This window comes from Perognathus longimembris, chromosome 11 (genome assembly GCF_023159225.1).
Source record: "Perognathus longimembris pacificus isolate PPM17 chromosome 11, ASM2315922v1, whole genome shotgun sequence".
Lineage (NCBI taxonomy): Eukaryota > Metazoa > Chordata > Mammalia > Rodentia > Heteromyidae > Perognathus > Perognathus longimembris.
Genome location: NC_063171.1, coordinates 50,715,658 through 50,729,723, shown reverse-complemented (window position 1 = coordinate 50,729,723; position 14,066 = coordinate 50,715,658). Strand labels below are relative to the sequence as shown.

At 41.6% G+C, this 14,066-nt stretch overlaps 1 protein-coding gene across 1 annotated transcript in view; it reads right to left on the bottom strand.

The window, feature by feature from the left end:
• The window catches only part of Ush2a (usherin), a 618,626-nt gene that overhangs the window by 3,622 nt on the left and 600,938 nt on the right, over positions 1-14,066 (bottom strand). The window contains exons 67-69 of the mRNA XM_048356772.1: positions 8,993-9,169; positions 6,751-6,834; positions 1,490-1,734 (exon numbers count right to left, since the gene is read on the bottom strand). Of these exons, the coding sequence (XP_048212729.1) occupies positions 1,490-1,734; positions 6,751-6,834; positions 8,993-9,169 (506 nt within the window). The remainder of the gene's footprint in view (positions 1-1,489; positions 1,735-6,750; positions 6,835-8,992; positions 9,170-14,066) is intronic.

The following is a 14,066-nucleotide window of genomic DNA, read 5'->3' as shown; positions in this document are numbered from 1 at the left end:
CTCAATAGACTTCCCTTTCTCATGACTGCCTCAGAGGAGTCAGGATAGCAAAGGAAAAACTGTACTGGGAGTGAGAAAAGAGAAGTGGGAACTCTAAAAACTAGCAAAGTGATGGAAATCCTAAGTCCCTAAAGAGAATCAAGCAGTCTACATTAGAAAAATTTAAAAAACAAAGTCACAGTCAACAGTCCTGGCCAATGCAGGAACCCAATACTGCTGGCATAAGTAAGCATGTGCCTGCAACTCAGCTGTAGAATACTAGTAGTCCTAACTGCAAGAAAAATCCAAGCATTTTTAAAAAAAATAGTTTTGGAATTTGGCTGGTCTACAAACTAACTCCCTAGCCCCAAAGAGGTCTAAAAGTGACTCCCCTCCATCAGAGAAGGCCTGAAAAGTGATTCCCCTGCACTAAGGAAGGAGTTTCCTTTGGGCCTCTGTCAGGACTCAAAAACTATAATAACAGCATGTGCTAGATGTCATCTTGATATGTGAGCAGAAGACAGATGCTGATTCTTGTCAGGAGGTGTAGGCTGAGGCTTGGCTGGGCAGAGTTCCCTCAGGATCCTGCAGCTTCAAGATCAAGGTACTTCCCTATGCCAGTCTTCTGGGAAATTGAGGAAGATTTCCCCAGACCACAATTGTTGGACTGGAATCAAGATTTGTAGGACAAAGCTAAGTGTTACCGTATCTATGTATTCAGAGCTGGGAAAAGACCAGGCAAACCCTGCAGCTCCAGGAATGCAGTTAACCTAATAGTGGTCTTAGCCCCCACCAATAAATGTGCTCTGCCACACAGTATCTAAAGAGGACCCAACCCAGCTTAAAACCTTCAGACTATAGCTACTGCAAGAAAAACCTAATTGCCCTTGTGCCATGCTTCAGGAGTGATGTAAGTTTCCAGCTGAGCTGAGTAGCTCCAAGAACACAGCTGGCAATAGTCCTAACTCTTGCCTACACCTACCCTTGATGGATGGGATCTAGAGAAGTTCTCCTTCATGGCCCACAGCCTTAGGACTGCCACTATTAGTGCGAGAAGTCTCATAATGATTTAGTCTTGTCTCTGTGGACCAGGAAAGGGGCCTGGGTTCCTTAGCAGAACCTCTCTTTATGATAACCATGTGGAAGAAATTAACCATACAAGAAATATACCTCCATTTAGTAAAGGACATTTATCAGCTCACTTTACAGGATGTGAGGAAAGGGGGAAGGCATTCCCTCAAGAAAAGATCTGGAACAAAGCAAGGACGTCTACTTCCACCACTATCATTCTAATATAATACTGGAAAAATGTTCACAAGAGCAGAGAAGCAAGAGGAAAAACAGTATCAAATTGGAAAGGAAGAAGTTAAATTAAATGTCATCTGCATGCATGGTTTGCGGATGACATGGTTTTATATAGAAAAACAACCGATATATTGCATCCCAAAGCCATTAGAATTGATAAGAAAGAAAACAAGTCACCTCATGGTGGAGAAAAGGCCATACGTACCATATGAGTTTCCCCTGGTGGGTAGGCACTCAATGAAGACATTCTCTTCTGAAGAGGTACCAGGGGGGGCCTCTCTCTGACATATGGCTCCTTGTGGATTTTTCTTTGTAGTAGTAGGGAGAGAAATATGGCCAACAAGATCAAACCCAGCATGGCCATTAAGACGATGAACCACAGTTCACTGTAGAACTTTGTACTTTTGCCCCCTGATCCCTTCTTTTCTCCAGGAGTTGTTAGCACCAGGCCTGCAAAATCCAGGTGAAGAAAAGGGAAACTATTTTTTATCGAAGGTAATTTTGTGATCACTGGCATTGTTGTTTTATTGTAAACAGAAAAGGGCTGAAAGCAGCATGTTTCTCTGGGCTTGTTCTATTTGTGTGCAGGTTAGGCCAATGGTTCAGTGGATTTATGAGATTTAATCTGGAACTGACAGCCCTTCAAAGACCTCACTGGCATTCTTGGCATTGCCATTTTGCTTGCCAATCACCATTGCCTCAGTAAGTCTCTGGGAATGATGGTTAGAGTCAGCAATTTTTAAGAAGTTACCAAAGTAATCCTGGGGTTCCTTAATTAACCTTTGTGCGTCTTCCTTGACAACAGGCTCTCCTAAGGGTGACTGCTAGAGTCACAGATAAGTTCAATGTCATGGATCTCCAGGGTTTGTTCATTTGCTGCCATAGCCCTGTTCCTGAGATGTTTTGTACAAACTGTATTTTGAGATACGGGATTCCATTCTATGCTCTGAATATTAATGGCTTGTGCTAAAACCTAGTATTTGGTTTGCTTTTTTGTGTGTATGTCCTGGGCCTGGGGCTTGAACTCAGGGCCTGAATGTGAGCTTTTGTGCTCGAGGCTAGTGCTCTACCACTTGAACCACAGCTCCACTTCTGGCTTTTTAGTGGTTAACTGGAGATAAGAATTTCTGCCCTGGCTGGCTTTAAACTGTGATCTTCAGATCTCAGCCTCCTGAGCCACTGATACTTGGCTATTAATGTACAGTTTTATAGATCTTGTCCCCCGGCTTCTCTGTTAAAAACCATCACCTTATGGAAAAAATTCCTTTAGTCAGGGGGTTGCTTACTCTTGATTTCGATTCATGTGTTAAAAGTCAAAGTGATTGTCTTTACATGAAGCTAATAAAAGATCATATTTAATGAGTGCTATGATTTGGATCTGGAATGGCCCATGTGTGACCCTCAGGACAGCTATGTTCAGAGATGGGGCTACTGAGAAGTGGTTGGATCATGAGTACTGTAACCTCATCAGTGAATTAGTACATTAATAAGTAAAAAGTGTTTAAGGTGCTATTTCGAGTTCAGGCTTAGTTATAGGAAGTAGGTCACTGGAGTTGACTTTGCTAGGTTTATCTTGTTTCTGAGCCCTTCCCCTCTGTTTCCTGGCTATTGAACAGCTCTGCTCCATCATATATTTCCAACCTTATTACTCTGTTCACCAAGATCCAAAACCACACACAGAAACCCCAGGCAACTGTGAACTAGAACCTCTGAAACCGCTAGTCAAGATAAAGCTTCTCTGCTTTATCTGCCCTGGAATTTTGTTATGATGGAAGGCTGACGGACATAAATGAATGTTAACCCTACACAAGTTCTTATAGTGTGAGCTTTCCAGAGCTAGAGATGGGCAGTAGTGCATTATCAAGTCTTACAAATGTGGAGAAAGCTGGATGAGTTGAGGCATCCAGGAGAAAGGCTTTGAGGGGGTTATTATAGGATAATACAAAGCAGCTTGTCAATCAAGAGGTGATCTTGGAGATCATCTGAACTGCTTTCTGGATCAACTCTGAAGCCTAGAGATTGGAGTCCATTGCTTCCTGGCTGGCAAAGGACCTGTACACTGTGAGACACAGAGCTGCCTGCTGAAAGCACATGTCTAGGGTCAGAAGCCAGAAAGACATAGTCTCAAGTACGTACCTACTCATGCACTAGGCACACTTTCCTATTTCCAACCTCTAAAGGGCATTAAGGGCTTGCTAGTACTTCACATTGTCCAGGCAAGGATTAAGAAGAGTTCAGAACTGGGGTGGAAATATGTCATGAAAAGATGATGACTAGGGCTGGGAATATGGCCTAGTGGCAAGAGTGCTTGACTCATTTACATGAAGCTGGGGTTTGATTCCCCAGCACCACATATATAGAAAATGGCCAGAGGTGGCGCTGTGGCTCAAGTGGCAGAGTGCTAGCCTTGAGCAAAAAGAAGCCAGGGACATTGTTATGGCCCTGAGTTCAAGGCCCAGGACTGGCAAAAAAAAAAAAAAAAAGATGATGACTAAACCCAAATGTGAAACACTGACAGAGGAAGGATATTCCTTTACCAACCTTAGTTCTACCCCAGAACATTTCTATGGGTTTGTTTAACCCCCTCCTTCACATAAGGCCTGGATTTCCTATCTCTGAAATGAACATTTCATGCCAGAATACAAATCCAACATCAGCAAGTCCCTTCATTAGGAATCAGTGTGTGTTGTTTGATCAAAACAAGCCAACTGTGGCCACTTGAGAGAAGGGTTGAGCTTCCTTAGTGCATGACACAGGGCAGGACCTCCAGGAACTGATCAGACGGGCTGGAGGGCCCACTAGGAAGCAGTGGAACAGGAAAGTTTTAGAAGTAAAATCATGAAAATTAAAACAGATGACAGATACCAGTTGGACAGGAACATCTTGGAATTGGCATAGTCCTCAGAGTTCCTTCCCTCTGCATGTGCCCAGAGTTCTCAGCCTTCAGACACCAGAGCCATGGGTTATGGCCCAATGCTCAGCAATGAGACCTCCATATATATTCAAGAACTGCCTTGAGAGTTCTCACTTCTTGTTAAGAGCTCAAACATCAGGGTAGAGTATATGACTTCTTTTTTTTATCTTAGTGTTTTTTCAAAGTACTCTTTCACTTTAAGAGATGCACCTGTGTGTGCATTAGTTGGGAAGTTCACAGTCAGAATATGGAACATTAGTGGCTGGGCCTCAACTCTGAGGAAATCCCAGTGTCCACTCCATGTGAAAGCAACTCTTGTTGCTTGTGAGATGTGAGAATGGTCAGCATGTGATCCTGAATCACTGGGTCAGAGTCACTGGGCAGGAGTTACATAGTGACATACTTACTACCTACCCCAACCTTCTGATTGTCTTTGCTTAAGGTCTGTGAAGAAGCTACACAATACAGACGTGCACTGGTTTGATCTTATTCACAGGAAATTAGACAGCCATCGCAACATACAGTCTTGAGCCAAATTCATCAGGTCATCGTAGCAACAAGCTCTCAGAGGTTCCCTGGATAAATTCTTGTGTCTACCACACCTCCACCATCTGCTTATGGCAACATTAGAGTTCCTAAAAGAATACCAAAGGAGGTCTTTCGCTCTCTTTTGCAGTCATTAAATGAGAGTGGTTATGTGGGAAGAATAAATTAGCTGTTGTGAGAGATTTTATGTGGCGCCCAGATATGTGAAATCTAGACGCCGAACCAAATTTTACCTATTGAAGCTGTTTCTCATAACAGTATGCTGACTTGTGATTCATAAAATTTGAGACATGTTTCCTTTTCTTTTTTAAATAATTATTTTTATGACAAAAGGTGCTATACAGGAGGGGTTACCATTTCATAAGTCAGGTAATGCGTACATTTCTTTCTGGACAGTGTCACCCCTTTCCTTGTTCTCTCCCAGCTTTTCCTTCCTATTCCTACCACAAGTTCATTTTCAACATAGTTTTTACTGAAGAGCACTGATGCTTTTGTTCACCCTATAGTCCTCCATTTTTTGTGCCCCTGCATACCACCTCAAAGATAGAAAAATGAATAAACAAGACAAAAAAAGAAGAAAAAAGAAAAAGAATGATTAAAAAGCCTTCTTGGTTCTATTCCCCAGAGTTTATTTATTTATTTATTTGTTTGTTTATTCATTTTTATTTTTTTTACCAGTCCTGGGGCTTGGACTCAGTGCCACAGTACTGTCCCTGGCTTCTTTGTGCTCAAGGCTAGCACTCTACCTCTTGAGCCACAGCACCATTTCTGTTTGTTTTTCTGTGTTTGTGATGTGGAGGAATCGAACCCAGGGCTTCATGCATGCTAGGCAAGCACTCTACCACTAAGCCACATTCCCAGCCTAATAAATATTATTTTATATGATCATAGGCACAGAGGCATTGCACCTTTGCGTTCCTTCCCTAAGGGTGTCCTCCTTTGGACTCAAAGTGTGTGAATGCCTAAAGTCCTATATAATTTATCATGTCCCAGTGTATCTTATATCTGTTTTCTGCATATGAGAGAAAACATGCACTGTTGAGAGATGCTTATTTTTAAAAAAGTACATATGAAACTGGGTCTGGTGTTACTCATCTAGCTACATTGGGAGGTAAAGGCAGGATGGTTGCAAATCTGAGGCCAGACTAGGAAAAATTAGTAAGACCCTATCTCAAAGTCAAAGTATAGAATGAGAGAGCTGGAAGGAGCCCTCAAGTGGTGGAGCAAGCCTTGTGTTCAATCCCAAGAACTACAAAGTACATATGCACATAAGTTTTATATATATAGCACTAATTACTAGAAAAGAACATACAGTGTTAGTCTCACCTCCATTTGAACAGAAGATTTGTCATTTCTCTAATATATCCTTTGCAAGGATAGATTTCATATATACGTACATATTTCATATATATTTAAAATATATTTCATATATATGTCATATATATGATTCAATCATATATTCAAAGGTTATGGACAGAATGCAGTTTAAAAGATGCTCCTTAAAAGGTTGCAATTTTGTCTCTTCAACTAAATTGCTTATTAATAGTAAGTCATAATCTTTTATGAAGCATACTGATAGAAATTTCCCAAATTCACCATTTTAGGCTCTGAACCCTGACTACCATTATCAGGATCAGTGCCAGATGAGCTGGCTCTGTGTTTTCTTCCTCTTGTCTCTTTTTCCTGACTTCCTCTCTCTAAATTACCTTTCTCTATACAAAAGCACAAAAGTTTTAGACAAATTTTTTGTCAAGAGAGAAGTTTAGTCAGCTCTCTCTATCTACATTTTCTATACTTAACATTTTAATAATTTGACATTTAAATACTAATCCTAACCCCTTGCCTAATGAGAGTTCCACGGATACAAGAAGATTTTATACAACACAGTTTATTCCATAAAGCCTGTGCTGATACCTTAGCACAGTGTAGGTAAACAAACATTGGTGTGTTTCTTGAAGGAACAATAGCAGGTGCTATGCCAAATATGAGACAAGTTAAATGCTCACCGACTCCTGTAGATGTATCATATTGGATCAATGGTGTTTTAACAGTTCCTACCTCTGTGGTACACGTGACCTGAAAAACAAAGGCTAGACAAAGGAAGAACTGGTAAATTGTGCAGACATTCACCACTAGTAGTTAGACAAGATATAGATTTGAAAGACCAAGATATGATACCATGACAATTCTGAAAATAGATGTAAAGAGCAAGTTGTGGGGTTTGGGCTAGTGTTATAGCTTGGATGTCCAGTGTCCCCTGAAAGTCCATGTGTTTAAAGCTTGGCCTTGATGTTATGATGTCAAAAAGTAGTGGATCCTTTATGGTCCTCACTGGGAGGTCTTTAGATCATTGGCTACATGCCTGTGAAGGAGACTAGGGTTCCCATTCTCCTTCTCATCCTTTTGCTTCCTGGTCATATGGTAAGTAAGTAGTTTGCTTTCCTGTGTGGTCCTGTCTGCATTGTTCCACAAGCCCAAAGCCACGGGGGCCAACAGATCATAGACAGAACCCCCAAACTATGAGTCAGAACAGACCTTTGCTCTTTGTTGTAAGTTGATTGTCTTAGGAATTTGGTATTGTGATCAAAAGCTGACTTCCATCTAATACACGAACTTATTTCAAATCAAAAAGTTACCCAGAGAAGGAGCTAAATTTGGGATAAGAGCATATCTGATAATCATCAGTTAAAGATGGGAGCTTACACAGCAAAGGAAAAGGAGAAACATTTCACAAGTAAAGAATAACAAAGTTTATATTGCTGTGAATCTGGGTCATTAAGTGAGCAAAGATTTCTTGCTCAATAGCATCTTGGAAATCACAGGATCTAAATCCCCCATTCAAGACAAGAGCCAGGAACCTGGGACTCCTGCAAGGTCACACAGATGGCTAGAGGCCTGGTCAGGTAGAACCCATCTCTGCCAACTGTCAGTCCATCTTCCCTTCATATCCAACTGCCCAAATGACCAAGAGCTGTGACAGTGAATATGTGCATCCAGGTCACTGTAAAAATTTTATGAAGTCTCAAGCACAGTAAGCACAATTCTGGGCCTCACTGTTTACCCCCATCTTTTAGCCAAAACAAACAGCTCCCAAGTATACCAGAAAATATGAATTTATCTTATAAGTCCAGAGTGCTTAAAATAATTCCATATCTATCCTCCTGTGACCATGCAGATTACTAGAAAATATTTAACACCTCAGAAAGCATTTCCCTAATTCAATTTAAAAATAAGACAACAGGATAAAGTACATGCACCTAGAGAGGAAAAAGAACGTGTCCTTTGTAGTGGCATGGTGCACGCATGTGTGTGTGTGTGTGTGTGTGTGTGTGTGTGTGTGTGTGTGTGTGTGTGCATGTCTGTCCTGGGCCTTGAACTTGCTTTGTAGCTCAAGGATAGCACTCTACCACTTGAGCCCCACCTCCACTTCTGGATTTTTGGTGGTTAACTGAATATCAGAGTCTCACAAGACTTACTTTCCTGCCTGGGCTGGCTTTGAACTGTGATCCTCAGATCTCAGCTTCTCCTAAGTAGTTAGGATTACAGGTATGAGGCACTGGCATTAACCAAGTACTTTTTGTTTGCTTAAGAACTGGTTTACTAAGAGAGGTCAAAGAAAGTCCTTATATTGAATTCCTTAAGAGGTGGAGGTGGTTAGTGTCTGGTAAGGCTGTTTGGAAGTCAGAGCTACAAGAGTCTGAATGATGAGGTGTTGTGACTTCAGCCTGCATTGTGGTTTGGTTTCTTCCTGAGGATACATAAGTGCTGTGCAGGCAGAACCCTCCCCGGGACCTGCTTTAAACTGCAGTGCATCAAATAGCAAATGGGAAGGAAGGCACATTTCCATTCTGAGCTATAATTTTTCCACAAGAAGTGGCCACTTAAACCAAGACATTTTAATGACAAGCATTTGCTGTGCACCTTTCAGGCTTTATATCGCATGAAGCTGGGGAAAAGAACTCATTACATACTAAGTAGTGGGACATGAAACTAACTTCTTTTTTGGTTTCAGTACTGGGGCTTGAACTTAGTGTCTGGCCACTGTCCTTTACCTGTGTTGCTCAAGACTAGTACTGTATCACTGGAGCCATCAATGCATTTCTAGATTTTTGGTGGTTAATTGGAGATAAGAGTCTCCTGAGCTTTCCTGCCCAGGTTTGGCTTCAAAACACGATCCTTTGATCTCAGCCTCCTGAGTAGCTAGGATTACAGGGTGTGAGCCACTGGTGTCCAGCAGCAGGAACTAACTTTGGTCTGATGTCCTTGGTAGGTAGAGCATGGTGTCCAGGCCGCTGTACACACGCTGTCCTCCGTCTGTTAACACATACTCCTTGAGCCGGCCATTCAGGAGGAAGGAGTCACTCCAGTCCACCCACACCATGGATAGGTTGCTGTCCACTGAAAATGGGGTTCGGTACTGAGGCACTGTTGGGAGAAAGACAGCAGCTCTAGAAGTGGTTATTTTGGTGTTGGGGGTTGATAAGGGAGTGTTTTAGATATGTGCAAATAAAACACCGCTCCCCTCAAAGCTCAGCACTGATGAAAACCTATTCAAAATAATAAACCAGCGTTGGGGTGAGATGAAAGCCATTGAGAACATGTGTGGAGTGCTTTCTCAGCTCCTTTCCTTTCCCAAGGGGGGAAAAAATCAATGAAGAGTGGTGTTTTATAAATAAAACTATTAACACACAATGGATCTGCTCACCCGCACAACCCTGGAGCTCATATTTCGTTACATTTTCCCTCCTTTAACAGGTAAACTGTCCTTAACACTATTAACTACAGTAGGTAGCTATTTTTCATATCAAATCAATATTTATTGCTACGAAGCCCCAAGGACTGGATGAAGTTAATATATTTTTTCCCTCTAAACCGAACTGCTTAGATGGTGAATTATATCCTTTTGGCACCCATTTATTTTAAAGCTCTTTCTTGAACTGTTAGTTTGTTTTCTAAGATGGTTAAAAAAAGCCTGGCAAACAGCAATTTGAACATCATAATTCATTGCCTTGACCAATCAATCAATAACATAGTACATTAGTATATAATAATCAAGCTCAGGTCTCCTAAGTATTATATCAGACACAGAAGCAATGTGGTATGCATTTTACAGGTGTGTTCCCATCCTACTTTCAAGTTTCTTACTGAAACAGAAATCCTTAAATGGGGCTCATCTTCAAAATGAATAATTTTCATCGAAAGAAATGAAAGGATCCCATATCAGCTTGTCAAGCCAGAAGAGATTAATTTCATGAGATTTTTTTTCCTCCAAAATAATCAATACCTTTAGAAATGTATTGATGTGACATCCATCTATATTAAATTGGCTCTTAAGAAAACAGTCAGTGGTGTGAATAAATCAGCTCCTTCTTTAAAAACAAATCCATGACAGACACTAGTGGCTCACTTCTGTAATCCTATCTACTCAGGAAGCTGAGCTCTGAGGATTGCGGTTCAAAGCCATCCTGGGCAGACAAATCTGAGCAACTCCTATCTCAAATTAACTAGCAAAAAAGCCAGAAATTGAGCAATGATTCAACTATTAGAGCACTAGCTATGAGCTACAACACCCAAGTAGGAGTGCAAGGCCCTGAAATCAAGCCTCAGTACTGGCACAATTAAACAAATCCAAACAAAAATCCATGTGCTTCTGAGGTTAGGAAACTACAAAAATACAAGGAATGATGAGGGGTGGCATTGATTAAGAAGCATTGTACTTATAACCTGACTTAGGAAATTGTAACCTCTTTGTACAATTTCTTACTTATAAGATTTTTAAAAGGATCTAAAATAATGTACTGCTTTATAACAATACAATAAGCTTTAAAGATCCATATGATTATTATCTTTCAAAGCAACACATTTCAGAGAACTATACAGAAAATTTTCTGCAAATGTCAATAGTTATCACTTCCTCTTTAAAAATCTGTGCTCTTCTCAGAATGAATTCTGCCTAAATAAAATAATAAAACAATAAAACACACGGTTGTGCTTGTCTTTTCTCTGTGTCAAAACAGTACATCAAACAGAACAGTGGCTGAATGTAGTGCCTCAATTCAATGTTGTGTAACCTTCGCTAGTTGGAAGGTGGAGATGAAGACTGGAGGCCTGCACAAACAAACAACAAAACAAGAAGTTTGTGAAATCTGCATCTCAACCAATGACTGGGTACATTGGTTCGTGCCTGTCATACCCAGTGACATGGGGAAATGTAAGTAAGGTCACATCTTAGGCCATTCTGGGCATAAGGCAAGACCTCACCTAATTCTGAAGTGCAAAAAAAGGAACTAGAGGCATGAGTCAAGTGGTAGAGCTCCAGCCTAGCAAATGCCAGGCCAATCCCCAGGGGGGAGAGAGAGAGAGAGAGAGAGAGAGAGAGAGAGAGAGAGAGAGAGAAGAGAGAGAGAGAGAGAGAGGAAGAGATAGAGAGAATAAGAGAGAGGTAGAAAAGGAGGAGGAGGAGGAAGGGGAGGAGGTCAAAGGGGAAGAGGAGAAAGAAGAGGAAGAGGAGGCAAGAGAAAAGAGGAAAAGGAGGGAGGAGGAGGAGAGAAGTGGGGGGAAGAGAGAGAGAACAAGGGAGGGATGGGAGGAGGGGAGGAAAGGAGAGAGACACACACACATAGAGAATGACAACTTGCAGATATTAAGAAAGAAACTAAGAAGTTTGTCTTGTCGGATTTGGAGACTTTACTGAGTGAAAACTGCAAGCTTTCAAAATAATCATGAATATTTGCATTTATGGAACTTGAAGAAATAGCAAGAGTGATTATGCCCTTGGCAGTTGACATCTAATCCTCAAAACACTTCTGAGAAGTGTGATTCTTAACTTTTCAGGTGAGGAAACTAAGTATCCTGCCTTTTACCCAGCTCGTAGCAGGTCTAGGATTTGAAGCCAGACCCATGGGGAACTCCAAAGTCTGCATTGTGTTGTTATAACCAGGACACATTTATTTAAAGTAGCACCATTTACTCATTCATTTTCCAATGCTCTATAGAGGTGCTTGGGAGTTGGCTCGTGATCAAAGGCTTGCACCAAAAAGAGGCAGAGATGTGCACAGAGGTGGCAGCAGTGGCACACATATAAGAGGCTGGGAAGTTACACGTGGGAAGCAGGGATGGCACACACACAGGGACAGAAGATAGTGCATACATAGGAGGCAGGGACAGTACCTACCCGGAAGCAAAGAGAGGGACACACAGAGGCAGTACAGTAAACACAGGAGATAGGAGATGGTGCACAGGTAGACAGATTAATTTTCCATAGACAAAGGACAGTCCTTTGGTTATGGCTGGCAAGAACTATGTAAAAGCAGGGGATCTGTCTGTCTAGGGTAGAAAGGCAGTCAGGAAATTTCTGATTCATGATTCCTCCAATCCTAGTGGATCACAAGGCATGGGAGTTTGCAGAAGATAAATGGAGAGGAGGGGGAGCCTGGCTGTGGGCTTGTGGAGCAAAAGGCCAGAAGCAGTGGGAGGAGGTTTGAAGAAGGTGGAGAAAGTCTGGAATCTTCATTACAAGAGGAGGAGGTTGGTTGGCCAGAGGAATGCAGCAGTCCTTAGGGTGCAGGTGAGCTTGGTGGTGATGAGTTAGAATATCATTTCTGCTTATTTACTGCATAGGGAACTGGCTTGTATTCCTGTATCCTGCCAGTCTGGCTCTAAGTCAGCACCACCCAATGATGTAAATCCAGGAGGCCGAGTTCAGATCATGGTCTACACTATATTGCCCCGTGCATAGTCCTGCTCAGTTTTAAGTTGGGATAATTGGTGCACCTTGTAGGTATGTTGAGGATGTAATGTCCTCGGAGGTGGCACTGGGTAGCAGACTCTCATACTTACAGGAATACTTTCTATTCTTCCCCCTCCCACCCCCCAGGCTTTCTCAGGAGACTTGGATTCTACTGAACAGAGATAGTTATTTGTTATGTGCTTTTTTTTTGTATTTGGCATAATGTTTTTCATTGTCAAAGTGTGATACAGAAGGGTTACAGGTTCATATGAAAGGCAGTGAGTACATTTCTTTTTCTACTTGTTACCTCCTCCCTCATTCCCCCTCACCCTCCCTCTTCCTCTCTCCCCCCCAAGAGTTGTGTAGTTGGTTTACACCAAATGGTTTTGTAAGTGTTGCTTTTTGAAGGGTTTGTCTTTTTGTTCTTTGTCTCTTGATTTTGACATTCCCTCGCCCTTCCACAGTTCTATTACCCATCTAGACAATATCCAGGGTACTTGCATGTAATACAGCGGTAGCAAGGGTACAGCCACAGGAAGGGACTACAAGAGAAACAAAACTAGACAAACCACTCAGTCAAACAAACAGACAAGGGAAAAGAGAAAAAAAGTAGTACGAGTTCACATGGCATGTTGAGAATAATTACATCATTGGCCATAAAAGAAATGCAAATCAAAATAACATTGAGAAATGCCTATTATCAGGAAATCTAATGCTAACAAATGCTGGAGAGGATGTTCCCAAAAGGGAACTCTACTACATTGTTGGTGGGAATGCAAACTTGTTCAACCCCTCTGGAAAGCAGTGTGGAGGTTACTAAGAAGGCTAAACATAGAGCTACCCTACGACCCAGCAGCCCCACTTTTGGGCATCTACAAGCAAGACCATACTAAAGCCACCAGCACAACTATGTTCATCGCAGCACAACTTGTCATCGCTAAAACATGGAACCAACCTAGATGCCCCTCAGTAGACGAGTGGATCAGGAAAATGTGGAACATATACACAATGGAATTCTATGCCTCCATCAGAAGGAATGACATTGCCCCATTCGTAAGGAAATGGAAGCACTTGGAAAAAAATCATACTAAGTGAAGTGACCCAGACCCCAAAAAAACATAAACCACATGGTGTCCTTCATAGGGAATAGCTAGTACAAGAATAGCCTAGTCATGGTAGAAGACCAAAATACCCCAATAGCTACACCCATATGACCACATAAGAAGATGCCAAGTGAAATGAACTCCATGTAACAGAAACAAGAGTTATACCACTGTTGTAATTATTCTCAACATGCCATGTCATGTGCTTTGTAGGATCTGGGTTCTGCCCTGCTTGGTTTCAGGAGCTGTTTTTGCTGCTTACCCTTGTTAAGACCAACTTTCTACATATGTAAAATGGAAAACCCACTTCCTAGGTCACTTATGAGAATTTTGGGATGTGTTATACAAAACCTGGAAGATTTATATTCAGTTAAAGGCAAAATGTCTTGGAAAAAGAGACTTGTTTGTAAAATGCTTACACAGTGCCACTAACAAACTAGTCTGTGACCTATTCCTAATACAACTGCTGAGTTGTCCCATATATGAAGGT